This window comes from Gavialis gangeticus, unplaced genomic scaffold (assembly GCF_001723915.1).
Source record: "Gavialis gangeticus isolate Ggan-Ray unplaced genomic scaffold, GavGan_comp1, whole genome shotgun sequence".
Classification (NCBI taxonomy): domain Eukaryota; kingdom Metazoa; phylum Chordata; order Crocodylia; family Gavialidae; genus Gavialis; species Gavialis gangeticus.
Window position 1 is genome coordinate 28,092,969 of NW_017729025.1, and position 17,807 is coordinate 28,110,775.

Sequence of the window (17,807 nt, forward strand, 5' to 3'; positions counted from 1 at the left end):
GGGTTAGGGTTAGGGTTAGGGTTAGGGTTAGGGTTAGGGTTAGGGTTAGGGTTAGGGTTAGGGTTAGGGTTAGGGTTAGGGTTAGGGTTAGGGTTAGGGTTAGGGTTAGGGTACATGGTTAATGGGTCTCCTGATTCAATTCACCAAATCAGGCTGAATCTCCTCCAAATCAAATCAGTGACCGAAGCTTCACACAGCTCTAATATGTATATGTATGTATATATGTATGTATGTATCAGTTGAACATAAATGTTTTATTAATTTATTTACAATTCTCAAGCAATTTGGAAGTCTACCAGTGCTTCAATATTATAATAAAATATATTCTAAATACCTATATATTTTGATGTTTGATTTCAGCTTTTTATCATAGAAAAATCAGAGCTCCCCCTGTCCCCTTTGCTCACCAGGATACAGGTCCAGCTGCAGCTGTCCTTCCCACTGCTTTGTAGCTCTGAGCAGCCCTGATATGCCAGTGCCCCTCGCTCCCAACCCACAGTCCCCTTCCCCTGACCCCTCCAGCCCTGCCAGAGGACTACAGGATCAGGGCCAGGACCTGCAGTCCCTACCTCCATCCCAGCAGTTCCAAAGTCCTGGCTACTGTGCTAAGGAGGCAGCAGCTGCTGTGGCTGGAACAGTGGGGAGACTGGCCCCTTCCCCAGCCCCCTTGCAGGCCACAGCCAGTGAGTCGTGTGAAGCAGGGGAGGATGCAGGCTGCCCGCTGTGGGGCTCCCTTCCCTGCTGCCCTCTCCCTGGACGCCTCTGCAGTCCACCAGGTAGGACCCAGCATTGGAAGCCAGGGAGGCTCGGTGCTGCCACTGCCATGTGGTGCCCCCTGTATCCTGCTCCCCCCAGCCCCAAGCAGCCCCTTGCAGGCTGGAACTCTGCCAGACTGCAAGGGGAAACCTGCTGTTTTCCACATTTTTCTCCTTTCAGAGAGAAAATCCACATTTTTCCACACCAAACGGAAAATCCAGATCCTTGCTGATTTAATCAAAGTCATCCTACAACTGATTCCTATAGCCAGGTCCTTCTCCTCCTGAATTATAATACTAAAGAACAGCCCATTGATAGCAAAACATATTTGATTAGTCGCAAAATACACACCTTTGCATTTAATGCTAATAACTTTGACCCCATTTCTATTACTCTTGTTCTTAAGGTTATGCAGCTTTTCCTATGATATCCTGATCCTTTGATCCTCCTGGCCAGTGTAGGCCCGGATCTGGTAAGCAGGCAGCATGTGGCCAGATAATGGTGGTGGCAGTAGGAGGTAACCAGACTGGGGCAGCAGGAGGTATGCAACTGGATTGGGGCAGTGCAGAATCAGACTGAGCTGAGCTGTTTGTCTACACAGAAAGAAATAGGCTACATTTGTTAAATGGAGAAAGGAAATTACTTCACCTCCAATTTAATCAGACAACCCTAGAAAGAACTGTCTATCTGATTCATTGAGCCATTAGACAGCAGTTTGTTTTAAAAAAAAAAACAAACATTTATATGATTTTAGGAGCCTGTGTTTACAGAATTTAAATGGATAGAGTTAATTTAGTAGAGAAGGGTTTAGGAAATTCTTACAGTGTTTGGGGGGTTACCTGTTTGAATAAAAATAGTGACTTCTTGACTTTAATATATGGTATAGTTTATTGCATAAGGTATTGTATAGTGCAGGGGGACTCCCCCACCTTTCAACATATCAAATCTGGACCCTTTATGCAGTGAAACCAGTATGTGTAAATAAAATTCTTCAGCTTAGCTTGACAGTTCAGAATAGTCAGTCTCTGGAGACAGGTAGACACTTCAGCTCAGCTGGAAGCAGTATCAGTTCAAGGTGGTATTATAGATGAAGCTTTGTTCTGATATTACCACTGTGTTCCCCTAGGAACCTAAAGAAAATCATTTAACATTACATTCAGCTGTAATAATTCTGTTGTTGAGATTACAAGGAATCCTTGATGCCAGGTCTTGATTCTACTCAGCTGACTCCAGGGAGCCACCACTCTTGTCAGGAAAAACTCCATCAATGTTATCTGACTGTTAGTATTGTTCAGGGGTTAGATGTTACCAATCACATCGGGCTCCCTCAGTTTGAATAGCCCACAAGCATGTTGTCATGTACAGATATTCAGGATTTTTCTCCCAGGGCAAAAATGGCCACTCTGGGAGAAAAATAACCTGAGTTAAATCACTCCAGGAGAGTTTCTTCTGGAAGAATAAATGGCTGTACATGTTCTCTCCTGAGAGAAGCCACAATACAGTACTCCAACATCCAGGGTGCTTTTGTCCTGCCCGCCCACCACAGGAAGACACTTTGTTGCTCACTAGACTGTAATGCTCCTGCCAAGCTGGGAGCAGAACACACCTCCTTCACTATCTACACATTGTGCTGCAAAGACACGGGCTGATCCTGAGAAGTCTGGGCAAGCCAATCAGGACTACCCTATACACTGCTGCTGTCTACCTCTAGGCAGACTGAGAGAGCCTGCAGAGCACTTGAGATGTGTGCATAGGGTCCCCCCTGGCTGTGAAGCATCAGTAGTGCAAGCAGATTCTTTAAGGCCTCAGCGTCTGAATGACTGCTCAGACACCTCCAAGTAAGATCTTCTACCTAGAGAACAAACCCATGAGAATTCTCTCTGATTATTTGAATGCGTGTATGCAGCCATAAGCTTATATACTGAAAAGAAAATTTCAAGACCAGATTCTGGCACCTTTATTCATGTTAAGTAAAAACTTACCCTGCAATTTGCAATCAATAGGCCCACAAGCAGAGTAGGGCATTACAGTAAAAGCTTTGTTATCCGGCACCCATGTGGAATGGAGGGTGCCAGATAACAAAATATGCCGGGTAACTGAGCGGCCCGAACAGGCGTCTTTGCCTGTTCAGGCCACTGCCTGTCCCACCACATCTGGGGTGTTGCTGCCCCTCCCACTGAGTTGTCGCCCCTCCCGCGGGCCCCGAGTGACAGAGACAGGAGACCCATGCCGCCTGCTATGCCCCCAGGCCATGGGGGTTTGGCAGCGCAGGCTGCTTTTCCTTGGGCTGTGGGTGCTCTGTGAAACTGAAAGTGCCACGGTGGGCACTTCTGGCTTCATTTTCCCATACAAGCTGGCATGCTGGTTAGCAGAGCATGCCGGCCTGTAAAGTGCTGGTTAATGCAGCTTTTGCTGTACTTACCATGAAAAAGGTAACAAAGTCTAGCCTTTTACTGTTTCATAGGCTTTCTGATATTGCATAGACTTACGGCCTATCTTTGAAAACTCGTAGTGATCAGGAGAGGTCCTGGATGACTGGAAAAGGGCAAATATTGTGCCTATATTTAAGGAAGAGAAGAAGGAGGATCCAGGGAACTACAGATCAGTCAGCCTCACCTCAGTCCCCAGAAAAATCATGAAGCCGGTCCTCAAGAAATCCATTTCTAACCACTTGGAGGAGAGGGAGGTGATTCGGAACAGTTGGCATGGATTCAGTAAGGGCGAGTCATGCCTGACCAATCTGATTGCCTTCTATAATGAGATGACTGGCTTTGTAAATGTGGGAAGAGCAGTGGATGTGATATACCTTGACTTCAGTAAGGCTTTTGATACAGTCTCCCAAAACATGCTTGCAAGCAAGCTAAGGAAGTATGGGTTAGATGAATGAACTATAAGTAGGGACCTATCTAGCATGTGGTGAGGGAAAGCATTTTCGTGGCTTGGTCACAGCCCAAAGAGCCAATTTTGTGGTCATTTTGCAGCAGCCCTGCCCCTCAGCACTGACTGGCAGAGAGGCCCCAGGGGGAAGAAGGAACAAGGGGGCAGCCACTATCTTGACTGCTGGCTGCCCTTCATGCAGCCCCACCCCTTGACTCTGAGAGGCACAAAGGGGCAGCTTCCATCTGCCATCTTTTTATTTTGGTTGATTTCCTTGGAAATCACAACAATGCCATTTTTCACAGTGATTGTGGAGACTGTCATTTTTCATGGTCTCTATGAAAATCCCAAAACCACAATTTAATTAGGTCCCTAATTTTAAGGTTAATAGAAAATTGTCTGGATTGTTGCACAACAGGTATTAATCAATAGCTCAATGTCCAGATGGCAGCTGGTTTCAAGAGGACTGTCCCAGAGGTTAGTCCTGGGGCTAGTATTGTTCAGTATCTTCATCAACCATCTGGAAGATGGGACTGAGTGCACCTGCAGCGAGTCTGTGGATAACACCAAGTTAGATAGAGTAATAGATACGCTGGAGGGTAGAGCTAGGATTCAGAGTAACCTAGACAAACTGGAGGACTGGACCAAAGAAATCTCATGAAGTTCAATAATAACAGGTGCAAAGTCCTGCACTTAGGATGGAACAATCCCATGCACTGGTACAGGCCTGGGGGTTACAGTGGACAATAAGGTGAATATGAGCTGATGCTGTGCCGTTGTAAAAAAGATAACAGCATACTGGGATGCATTAGTAGAAGTATAGCCAGCAGATCAAGGGAAGTAATTATTTCCCTCTATTTGGCAGTGGTGAGACCATACTTGAAGTATTCTGTCTGGTTTTGGACATCGCCCCACCCTCCCCCCACTGCACTACAGAAAGAATGTGGACAAATTGGAGGGAGTCCAATGGAAGGCACAAAAATGGTTAGAGGACTGGGGAATATAACTTATAAGGGGAGGCTGAGGGAACTGGGGTTATTTAGTCTAGAAAACAGAAGATGGAGGGGAGATTTAATAGCAGTGTTCAACTACCAGAAGGGTGATTACAAAGAAGATGGAGCTAGACTATTCTCAGTGATGGCAGATGACAAAACAAGAAACAACAGTCTCAAGTTTCAGCAAGGAAAGTTTAGGCTAGATTAGATATTAAGAACAACTTTCTCACAAAAGCACTGGAACAGGCTATCCAGAGAGCATATGGGATCTCCACCTTAGAGATTTTTAAGACCTGGATAGACAAAGCCTTGACTGGGATGATATAGTTAAAAATGGTCCTCCTTTGAGCAGAGGGTTGGAAGGGACCTCAGGAGGTCATCTAATCCAACCCCAACCTTCTATCATTCTATAAATGCCTTTCTTATTAACAAATTTACAGTCTGTTGGTCCAAGTTTCAATGTTTTAAAGAATACATTTAGCCAGATGTTATATTCTGCTACTTTTAGAACTTACAAAAATGCTGGAGTTCCTCTTTCCTCTTACAGTTCCTCTTTCCTGAAGCAAATTAATTCTTGAATAATTATTGGTTAATAATAATTTATACTTACTGATATTTCTTGTTAAAAGCATTTTTGTCATTGCTGTTATACACAGCCTCAGCCAGTATTTTCCTTATAATTCTTTCTCTGTCTCCCTGATCATTTAGGTTGCTTTCCTCTGTACTCTGTCCAATGTGCCAGTATTCTTGCAACACTGTCCCAGTGCTTAACCCAAATTTCCAAGTGAGGTATTAGATACATTTCCTATAAGAAAATGCAGGATATGCTGGTCACTTGGCCCTAGAAATTTAAATTTAATGACCATTAAACCTAAGCTTTCAATGGGAAAATAACATGACTCAAACCCTTGATTTAAAATGTTCATTATATTGACAAAAGCTGCTATAAGGGATGTGATGAAGAAAACATTAAGAAAATTCATTGCTTCACCCTTACAGCTATTCATTGCTCCTCCAACTTGTATGACAAGTTAAAACACCTGAAAAACAATTTGAGGCAAAAAGAACCAAAGCTGCAGCAAATTTTTCAGAGCACAATTACCACAAAAAGATCTTGTAATGATTTGGGATAAAAGCACTAGAGAGAGATTGAGAATGTTTTCATAACCATTAACAGGGAAAATGCTCCAGCCATCAGTTTAAGTTAAAAGTAAATAGCACTAATTACAATAGAAAACAATATAAAATATTAGGCAGCACACTTCATCAAATATGATAGTTAAGATTATATAATGATATAGGCAACACAAGTGCTGTCAGTTGAGGGGGAACAACTCTGCACCACCACCACAGTAGAGGGGCACAGCTCCATGCAGCTGTTTTTGCCAGGTGCCGGCTCCAACCAGACTGCAGCCCCATGTCTGCACCCTGCCCTGGGCACAAAAATCTGGGGGAGGGGAACATGCCTCCTTTGTGCCCCCTGACCTGTCACCAACGTATGATGGAAAAGAGAATAAGAAAATGCTTAGTGCAACATGTGAATAAAGATAATAATATAGGGGTGGAAATGGATTAATTAATTTAAAGGAATCTGTTGAAATTGCAAATGATGTGGAGAAGCAGACGTTAAATATTGATGATTCATGTCTAATCAGCACACTTCTATGGCAGAAGAATTTACACATTATTTTGCAACTGTGGTGCTTACCTTCAATTCAAAAGATATTAGATATTATGTTACAAAAGGAAGGTAGTAAAACACTGGAACAGGCTACTCCATCCTTGGAAGTTTTTAAGACCCGGTTACACAAAGCTTTGGCTGGGATGATCTAGTTGGGGCTGGTCCTGCTTTGAGCAGGGAGTTGGACTAGATGTGACCTCCTCAGGTCCCTTCCAACCCTAACTTTCTATCATTCTATGCTTCTAAGTGGAAGCTTATGGCCAATCTAAACCACACAAATAATCCTAATTTTTCTGTTATCAGACTGCTCAGGCAGATAAGTCTCTATGGCACCACTCAGTTATGACTACCAATATAGCACCCTGTGCATATACATTCTCCAATGATTCACAACATTATATTTTAACATCAATATAATTTTAGGCTCCTAAAAAATAATGGATGTAATTGACATATAGGTATCTCCACAAGATAGACAGGAAATTGTTACTGTATTCCTTAGCATTGTTTTATAGGCAGGGAGGTAAACTACATTGCTGTTGTTAATCAATCACAGTAAGTATAAAGTTTATAGTTTTAAAATTAACAAATATGAAAGCAAAAATGTCAATATCTGCTTCTCGCCCAAAGCTATTCCTTACCCTTTCAAAGGTAATTAATTGCTATGTTTCCCAAGAAATTGCTTAAACAAGTTGTTTCCTGACTGAAGACATTATACACAAATCAAATTTTGTCTCAAGAAACTAAGATGATAATTGTTTCTAAAAGCTGTACCAATAAAGAACAGGTATAAAACAGAAACAATCATGTTCCCTTGTATCAATTTGTCATTGAGCCCAAAACCTGAATCAGAAACATAGTCAATTTAATTTGTCAGAATATACATTCATTTTTAGTTTCGGAATTGAATTACTGCCTTGCAACATAGTAGAAAGTTAGTATTGTCTATTGATTTGAGTGGACCTACAAAAAAGTGGCGTGCAGAATCTCTCACCATCTTTATGTTTTGCCTGAAGATCAGCCTATGAGGACAACAACATGTTGTTCACAGTTCAGCAATCTGTTAGTTAAGAAAGCTTCTAAACAGAACTCCAGCACCAGGAAAGAAAATGTGTGATCAGCTAGGCAAATAGTAATATGTCATTCAGCTAGTCTGAATGTCAAGGTATGATGCCTGGTTTTTTGTTTGTTTTTTTAATTATTATTATTACGGAGTATTGTGTTAACCCAGGAGTTGGCAAAGCACAGTCTGAATCTGGCCACAAAGAGATTGCATCTGGCCTATGTTTTACTACTGATGCCAATCTTCTGCTGCAACCCAGCTGTCAGATCTGGCCCACACTCCACTTTCCACATTTTACTTGTTGGTGGTAGCAGTCCCTCAATATGAAGATGACAGTCTTCCAGTAAATAGAGAAGTCATCACTGAGTCTGGAGATGGCTGTATAGGCTGATCTAAGATCTACCTATAAGGACAACAAATACCTAGTTTGACTGCAGATATGGCAAATAGTTCTAGAAGGAAGGAATGGATCCTGGTGATGTCAGGTCACAGCTCTTTACCTTTGTTTCTCTCCTCTATCTGCCTCCATACTGAGGAAAGTTTGCTAAAAATGATCAATACCTTAGGTACAACACGGCACTATTGGGGACAACTTGGTGCTCAAGTCTCCCAGGTATTGATGCTAAAATTTCATTTCTTCAGATTGGCCTTCAAAGTATCCTTGAATCTCTTCTTTTCCCCACCTTTAGAGTGGTGACCCTCAGCGAGTTGGGAGTACAGGAACTGTTTCAGCAACAGGTTACCAGGCATCCTTATGATCTGTCCTGTATAATATAGCTGGTGCTATATAAACTTGGCTTCAATACTGGTGGTGCTGCTTCAGCCTGAAGGCTGGTATTCATTCTTCTGTCCTTCCAGTTGATACAGAGGATTTTCCAAAAACATCACTGAAATGTTGTTCCAGTTTCACAACCATACAACAGGGTAGGAATGACAACAGCTTGGTAGACAAGAAGTTTGGTTTGGGCCCTGACGTCATGATCATTGGGGATAGGGTTTCGAAGACGTCTCCCTTCTCTATTAGAACTGGAGTCAAGCAAAGATGTGCGACTGAAACAACCCTCTTTTCAATTTATACTGCAGCTATTCTGCATTCCATTCTTGACAGACTTCCACCTGGAGTCAGCATCCACTATCATATGGATACGAATATGTTTAACATCAACAGGTTACATTCTAAATCCAAGATAACCAGCACCTCCATTACTGATCTTCAATAAACTGACTTTGTCATATGTGCTGACTCAATTGAAGAGCTCCAGGGCACTCTTGACTGCTTCTGTGAAGAATATGAAATGCTTGAGCTCACTGTCAACTTCATGAAAACCAACCAGCTGCATGTCCCACCCTTTATCAACCCAAACCAACCAGCTGCATGTCCATATATTACTATTAGAGGGTGGTTCTTGAAGAATGTTGAAGATCTCCCCTACCTGGGTAGCCACATTTCTGAAAAAGCAAACAGAGATGATAATATTCAATACCAGATACAATCTGGCAGTGCTACCTTTGGACATTTTATTAACAGCTGGCTGGTCCACTGTAGTTAGCCACCTGCCCCTATTCCATGCAGATAAGTGATTGTTCCCCTCTCTCTAACTGTAACCTCTGCTCACCATCTATTCCCCACTGAATTAGTCACAGCAAAATGTCCATCACTACAGTTTTTAGTGGCACATCTTTCAGTGAAGACAGTGTGAAGGGGGCAAGAGGACAGCTTTCCACATATCGCAAGGATGTATGGACAGCAGGACATTGGCAGCTGCCAGCAAAGGCTGGGTCACAAGGGGTGGCTCATCATTAGTTCCCAATGCCTGTATTAGCCCATTGGCAAAATGAACAATAACAATAGCAGCAGCTATTCAGGAATTAGAGGTACATTAGAGAGGTCAATAATGATACTGGGGCTTTGACTATGGCTAAGCATAGGTCACTAAGATTTAAATCCTATCCATTGTATCCAGGGTTCACTTCCTTAAACAGCAGGCTCACTGAGTCCCTGCATTGCTTAGGAGAGCAACACATTTCAAATCATGGTCTGGGCGCATTGTTTAAAAACTGCACATCGAAGGCTGGTGAATCTCAACTGAAACTTTATTTTATGAGAAGTTCAATAAGGCAAGCATCCAACTGAAATGATTCAGGGGAATGAAGCCGCTGACACTGCCAAATGCTTCCAGTGTTCCATCTACTAAAGACACCATGCTGGATACTCAAGAACTGAAGGCTTTTTTGTCCCAGGATCCTAAACCTTCCCTTAAGCAAATACAGGAGAAGTTAGCTCCCATGGCACCCCTAGGAAGGAAGGAAGTGAGCTCCAAGACTGCCTTTAGACAGTCTACTTCTCGAGTATCAAGAAAAGCAGATTTGAAACCCAGACGCATGAAGTGAGGTACAGATCAGCAAGAATGGCACCAGATAAAAGGTTGGACTCAAAAGTGACACATCACTGTTCAGAAAGACTATTGAGAAACCAGCCACTGATACCATTGTCTAAAACTCTGGACATACAGATTTACAGATTCTTCAACTCTTCAAGGAGTTGCAGCTCAAAAAGGAATCTCATAAAAAGTGGAAATTTGGTACTAAGAAAGAGTATAAGACTGTCACATGGACATGCAGGGAGAAAATTAGGATGACCAAGGCACAATTTGAGATGCAGCTGGCAAGGAACATAAAAAGGAGTCTACAGGTACATCAAGAGGAAAACCATAGATTCCACAGGTTCCTTGTGGAACGTGGAAGGCAATCTGGTCACAGACAATGCAGAGAAGGCTACAGCATTTAATGCCTTTTTACTTCAGTTTTCACAAATAGAGACAACAACCAGCTGAGAAGAGCAGTTGGCAGCAGGGATAGAAAAGGAAACAAACAACCTAGAGCAGTGGTTCCCAACCCGCGTTCCGCATGCAGCCCAGTCAACACACTGCTGCAGCCCATGTGACATCCTGATAAAAAAGTAAAGACATTTGACAATGGAGAAATGAGAGGTATTATAGAATATTGATTGGTATTGCATTACTGTCAGATAACAGATGCAAAACATTTTTAAATGGATGCACAGGAAGTAAGTTGTGTAGGTGCAGTCCACAACACATTGAGAGCTGTAAGTGTGGTCCACTATGGCAAACAGGTTGAGAACCACTGGACTAGACTAATTACAGAATGGGTTAGGAATTACTTAGAGGAGCTAGATGCTGCCAGTTTGGCAGGGCTGGATAAGAAGCACCTGAGGATACTGAAAGAATTGGCTGAGGAAATTTCAGAGCCATTCGGTATGGTATCATTTAACTGGAAGAGCAAATATAGTGCCCATCTTCAAGGAGGAGAATTACAGATGAAGGCTTTCGGCACTGTCTCCCATGACAGTCTCATTAACAAGCTAAGGAAATGCAAACTATGAAAGCACTGTAAGGCAGATACATAACTGGTTGGATAATCACACTCAATGATTAGTACTCACTGGCTTGATATCTAGTTGGGAGAAGGTATCATGTCAGGTTCCCCAGGGTCTGTCCTGGGTCCAGTACTGTTTAAGATACTCATTAATGATTTGAATGATGGGATTGATAATGCATGCTCAGCAAATTCGTGGATAACACCACGTTGGGTAGAATTGCAGACATTCCAAAGGGAAGGGCTCGAATTCAGAATGACCCAGAGATAGATAGGATTGCCCATGGGCAATCAGATGAGATTCCACACGAACCAATGCAAAGTCCTGCACTTGGAACGGAATAACCACATGTAGATACACACTGGGGAATGACTGGCTAGCCTTCAGTACTGCAGAGAAGGATCTGGGGGTTAGAGTGAACCATAAACTGAGTATCAGTCAATAGTGTGTTCTTGTTGCAAAAAAAGGCAACAGCATCCTGGGTTATTTTCATAACAGTCACTTGCAAATCAAAGCAAGTGATTCTTTCACTTTATTCAACACTGATGAGGCCTCACCTGGAAGACTGTATCTAGTTTTGGGCCCTCAAGGTTCTTTGGGTAGATGTGATATCTTTTAGTAGACCAACTAAAAAGTTGGGAAAAAAGTTCTTTGCAAACTTTCAGGCACAAGCCTTTCATCAGGCACAGGCAGATTCTGCTGGTGCTATGTTTTCTCCAAGGTGGAAAAGAAGCTGGTGTCATGTGTTCTCCAACATAGTTTTGGGCCCCACATTGACAGATTAGTAAGAGTCCAGCACAGGACAACAAAAATTATCCAGAAGCCTGGGAGACCAGACTTATGGGGAAAGGTTGAAAGACCTAGGGACATTTAGCATAGAGAAGAGAAGACTGAAGGGGGATTTGATAAGAACCTTCAAATACCTGAAGGTCTATTACAGGGAGGCTAGAGATGGTCTTTTATCTTTGGCTGTACGAGACAAGACTAGGAGCAAGCAGCATATGGGGAAATTGAGATTACGAGGAACTTTGGGACTCTGAGGGTGGTCAAGCATTGGAACAGGTTACCTAGAGAAGCTGAAGAATCTTTATCCTTGGAAACTTTCTAAAGCAGTTTATACAGATGCTAGACATGGATGATTTAATCTGGGATGATCCTGGCTTGAGCAGGGGGCTGGACAAGCTGACTTCCAGCTCTACTTCCCTATGATCCTAAATGTACCCAAAAGCTTGTCTAACATCTCTCCCAACTATACAATTGGTCCAATAAAAGATATTACTAAGAATCCTTGCTAATTCCTTCAGTGTTATTAAAAAATAACAATAGTTCATCTTTGTTGGCTGAAGTTGTATGTGAATCTTTATCTACACATTTGGTTGATTTGAGGAAATTAAATTATCCAAATATCTGCAGCAGGGAACAGAGACATGAAGTCAAATCTGTTGTGGGACTACTGTATCATGAGCAAAATTAGTATAACAGAAATATATGTGTGAGGAGAAATCAAATGAATTAACTGAGCAGTTAACCAAGTGACTTTTACCTTCCCACATTTTCCAACATTGGGAACTCCCCAGATGAACTTTATACCTCCAACAGCATCTACAAAGGTCCTGAATATTGCTTTTCAGCAGAAGGAAGTCTGGGATCCATAACAGACACCTTCCTGAATCTGTGGTCACATAATTTGATACAGCTATCATATCTGTGGTCATATAATTTGATACAGCTGGTTCTACAAATTCCCCGTGTTCTGCTGAAGATGAAAGAAGACAATGCACTAGTTATCCTTGGAAGTCGAGCATAGTCTTACAGATTTTGGTTTGCAGATCTGCTACATCTGTCCAATCACTGTTTCACAACTCTCCTGTAGCAGAGAGACAATCTCATTGAACTGTGGGCTATTTCTGCATTCAGAACCAAAGTTCCTCTACGTGCCTACATGGATGCTATGTGGATGACAGTAGTGAACAGGAACAGCTTTGTGAAATCAAGGAACATTTTGATTCACAGTAGAAAACCTTTGACTGGGCACCCATGACAAAGTGAAAACATTTCTCCTATTGGGTTACCTCTCAAGACTCTGGTCCACTTGAAGCATTGGTCCCAGCTGGTTTGGAGTATCGGGTGTTTTTACAGCATTCAGGATTGCCATTAAGCTCTATTACAATTCACTGAACAGCAATATCAGTTTACCATCAGCCAGTATGAGGCACATCTGTTTCTTCCCATCAAACAGGTCATAAATTTTTAAAAGAAATGTTGCACATGTTCCATTTCTTAAGCAAGATTCCATCATTGTGGAAACTAAATCTGGTATTATATTACTTAACAAAAGTGTTCTTTGAGTCACTAGAGCCTTACATGGCCGATCAATATAAGCTAGGTATCACATTAGTAAAAAAGTGAGAGAGATATAAACTTTCATATCAAATCTTCTTTCTACAGTTTTTCCATGAAGCCATGGTAGCTAGGTGAGATCAACCTAAATTTATCCTATAAGTGGTATCAGATTTTCATATCGCTCAGAATGTGCTTTTACTGATACCTTTTCCCAGATCGCATGTATGTGGGGTGAGTTAAGAGAAATGCTAAAAGAGTAAACTTATATTGCCTTAATAGAATGAAATCCTTTTACAAGTCATTCAAAATTTTTCTGGCACTTGGTAACAGATCCAAAAAATTCAATATACATTGCCAGTTGTTTAAGGACAACATGCAACTTTAATTAGGCAATTCTTTCAACTACTATTTGAGCTCATTAGACAAGAGTGCAAGCCATGTCACCAGAGTACTTTATTTGAAGTCCCCATAGCTGAAATATACAGAGCAGCTACACAGAGCTCAGTTAATACATTTACTGTCCCCTCCTCTCTAGTTATAGCACTGAGATCAGACAAAGAGATGGAAAGCAGTTCTTTAATCTTTATTCAGATGAAGCTCTACTTCAACCGCCATGAAGGGCAAACAGCTATATAACTAGCACAAGCAAGATCCACAAGCCCAGGACTGAAAGAAGAAAAGGATAGTTCCTTACATTTATTGTAACCATAGTTCTTCAAATTGTTCTGTATATGTAGATCCTATGACCTGCTCTTCTGTCCCACAACTTGTCATCTGAATTCTGGGTGGAGAAGGAAGTGAGCAGCAGTTGGAATCACTAGGCCCTTTATGACCTTGGATTTGGGGGAAAACATGACAGCATACAGAGCCATGTGTGAGCCTTCATCAACACTTGTAGATAAAAACACTCCAAACTTGTATTCAGAAGGTAAATGCAAATTGTGAGTGGGATCCAGGTGCATAGATTATCACACAAAGAAGTGTAGTTACTGTAAAGGTAAGTAACCATTTTTCACCACCAAATTACCCAGTTAATTCAGTTGAACCCGTTATCGGGTGATAAAAGTAAAGTAAAGTAAGGTGAGTTGTATGCACAGTTCCTTGGCACTGCAAATACAGTACAGAAAAGATCACTTAACTTCCAAATGCAAAGTTGCCAGAAATGCGAAGAAGGGATCTCAGAATAATGTCTCACCCAAAGACAGTTATGTCTAACAGTTCAGAATTCATTAGTACTGAACAGCAAAGTCAATGTGGGGCACATCCTAACTCCTACGGTAAAGCTTGAACACTTGATAGTCTGACACAGAAAACAGTCAAAGATGCAAACAAGAATATTGCAGAGTCTCTAAAAAAACTCAACAGATAAATGCCCTCAAAAACAGTTTTACTTCTCAGTAAATTAGAGACTACATTGTCATCTTTTTATCACCTATTCACCAATACTGATTGGTGAAAACACATTAGTCATTAAATGTCTGACAGCTCAGAGCCTTCAAACACCCACTGAACTGTATAATTCTTAGACGTAGAATCAGAGTTTTAAAGAAATAAAATTGTTTTTAAAAAATGTTTTTGCTTCAAAGAGACCAAATTGGGCTAACAGAAATATTATTTTCCAATTATTGCCTTCCCTTGCCAAAAAAAATCCCATTACCTATCCACATTCCCCACCCTCCTGAATGACATTATAAAATGTTCTGGGGGGAAAAAGAAAGAATAAGAGATTCATTACCTTACAGTTCCTGATATCCCATGCTTTAACTTCTGGGCCAAACCCCCCACAAATAAAAATATTAGGATCACTAGGGTGAAACTTCAGTGTGCTGATTCGAGATTCATTTTTGCTGGTAAACACCTGTGCCCCTATAATCAAAAAAAGAAAGGAGAGGGAAGTAGGAGTTAAAATTTGAACATGAATAGAAGATGGACTATTTCGCTTTCATATTTTTATACAGCAAAACAAAAAACAAAAAACCCTCCAGTTTGCAAAAGCAAATAGATAAATATGAGCATATTCATAAGTTAAAACATGTGGGATTGTTGTGCCTTAATGAAAAATAATCTAATTGACTTAATTCCATTTACATGGAATTCATCCTACTCCTGTCCTCGTATGCCGCTTACTAGCAATGCCCCTGCACAGGGAGATTATGATGTCACCCATGTGCTCTGGGTAGGTGCTCTACAAAGGTCCAATTAGACTCATAGGTAGGGGTCAGTTACGCAGGTTCATTGGAAGGGTACCTCTCTCCAGAGAAGCCACAGTCATTCTGATGCATATAAGCCAAACCAGTAGCTAGAGAAAAGGCTGGCGTAATGGCATCCTGGCAAAAGGCCCATCAGTGGCAGATCTTGCAATTCCAGGTCCCAAGCCCCACTTACTCACTTCAGGTTATTTACCTGAATGTCACAACGGAGGGGCAAACTTCACTCTGAAGGCAGGATGCAATTTGAACAGCCTCGCACTAAGGCAATAACTGTTCCCATGGATACGCTGTTGTCTAAATTTAATTGTGTATGGTAATCTTCACAGGATCCTGTGGCTTAATACTAATTGGCTTGTAAACAACACTTCTAAAGTCATAGAAAATTCAGCCAGACTAATTTGCAGGTTCTATCTCCAGTTCATAGCTGTTATCAAATGAAAGTTGTTAATGTCACATTTTGAAATAGTACTATGCACTGAGGTACATTAATTCAAGTTCTCATATTTGTCATTGCAATTTATATTCCACTGAATTGTGTGCAATACCTGCATTAAAAAAAATGTAATGACCATATACATACAGGATATATTATGTAGCATGCACCAAATACAACAAGGACTACTACAGACTTTAAAATAAGATTATAAAAACATGCATCACTCCACACATAAAGCAAATGATGGCCTTCCAAACCAACAACTGGCAACCTTTAACAAGCCACAGACAAGAACAACCAAGCTCCAGTCCAACATGGGTTGAGTGGCCTCAGTAGCAGAGGGCTTTCCCTGCACTCACACTAGGGCCAGACAGCTGGGATCTGCACCTGTGCCACCATCGCTTCTACCAGCCAGTGAGGAGCTGTACCAGGACCGGGCAGCTACAGACTGCATCCACGCAACTTCTCTCCTTTTCCCTCCCACTCTTCTGCCTCCCGGCTGTACCACAGGCACAGCTGTAAGCAACCCAGCCCTGGCACAGTCCCCCACCAGCTGGAACCTGCCCCCATGCCACACTTGGGGGGAGGAAGGGAGGGAACAGTAGCAGCACAGGTACAGCTGGAAACTGCCAGGCCCTGGCCCACCTCTTTGTTTCCTAGTCTCAGTGTGAGTGTGGGCATGGGCACGGGCACAGGTAAAGGCAAAGTCCTCCAGCTGTGCAGATCACAACCAGTTGCTCCCTGGGCCATAAGTTGCAGATCCCTGTTTTAGACCAATTTTAACACAAAATAACCCGACTCACAGTAACTCATGATGTGAACAGCTGGTACAAGGTTCAAAGGAAAACCTAACATACTTGATGTCACTTTCTTGAATTCAGAGACAATTCGGTTGGTTCTGATACAGGCAGTGGTTGTGGTTCCTTAAATTGGGTGAGTCGATTTGACATGGTCAGGATGCCCTACAGACGTTGTTCTGGGTGACTCTAGTGTGTTCTCTCTCTCTCTCAGCAAAAACAGAAACAAAACCAAATCCTGTGCTGCTTCCAGTGCCACATGAGCTAATGGTTACATATTTTGGTCCTACTGATAATCCAGGAAAGTTTTTAAGCAAAGCAAAGTTTGTTTACTAATGAGTTTTACTGGACCCACTATACAGTTGGGAGAAATATCAGACAAATTGCAGAAACAATAGGCCTTTCCTTAGGTCTGGGAAGGAGACAGATATAGCTTAAGTTGTTCCCATCTGCCTGGGAACAACCTCTTTGTATTCCACAGGTGCTAACTGCCTTCTCTGTTTTGGATGGTCTTATTTTTTCCGTAATTCAGTTTATCTATTTCAACTGCCTTTTACTTGCTTTGTCACTACTTCTTATAACTTTTCCTTCCTCCACAGGTTACTGTCCTCCTCCCTTTCTGTAAAGGACTATTTTCATTTACATAATGAAGTTACACAAAAGATGTTTCACGGCATTTAGCTTAGGCTCCACCTGCTTCTTTCCCAACCCCGAGGAGGGCACTTTGTGCCTGAGAGCTTGTCTAAACACCTCTCCCAACTATACAGTTGGTCCAGTAAAAGGTATTACCAAACAAACCTCATTTCTCCCATCTTCCCAGAATTATTAGAGCTATGACAACACTACAGATCTACAACAAGTTTTAAAGGCCTTGAAAATACCAAAAGGAGAGAAGTCCCCTTCAACAAAAATTGCAGAAAAAGAATAAAAGGTTCACAGACTAGCAGGCCATCCTTACAAAGTCACACACTCCATCGAACAGCTATCTGCCTGGATGGCTACAACTTTCTTATGGACTGGATAAGAAAGAGAAGAGAGACTCCTAAGCAAAGAGGATGGTTCTAGGATCAAAACCAAGAGACAGCTCTTATCCAAGGTACTCCCTGCCCCACTCAGCAGAAAGATCTGGCAGCTGCTTTGGGAATGCAGAACTGATACAAAACTTACTATTAGAGGCACAAACATATGACCTACAATTCCTGCCAATTCCATCCCACACAAATCAGGTGCTATATATATATATATATATATA

The 17,807-nt window shown here is 41.9% G+C and overlaps 1 protein-coding gene across 1 annotated transcript in view; it reads right to left on the reverse strand.

Moving 5' to 3' along the window:
- WDR25 (WD repeat domain 25) overlaps positions 1–17,807 on the reverse strand; it is a 206,383-nt gene that overhangs the window by 28,898 nt on the left and 159,678 nt on the right. Inside the window, exon 4 of the mRNA XM_019518559.1 lies at positions 14,848–14,978. Coding sequence (XP_019374104.1) covers positions 14,848–14,978 — 131 coding nt within the window. The remainder of the gene's footprint in view (positions 1–14,847; positions 14,979–17,807) is intronic.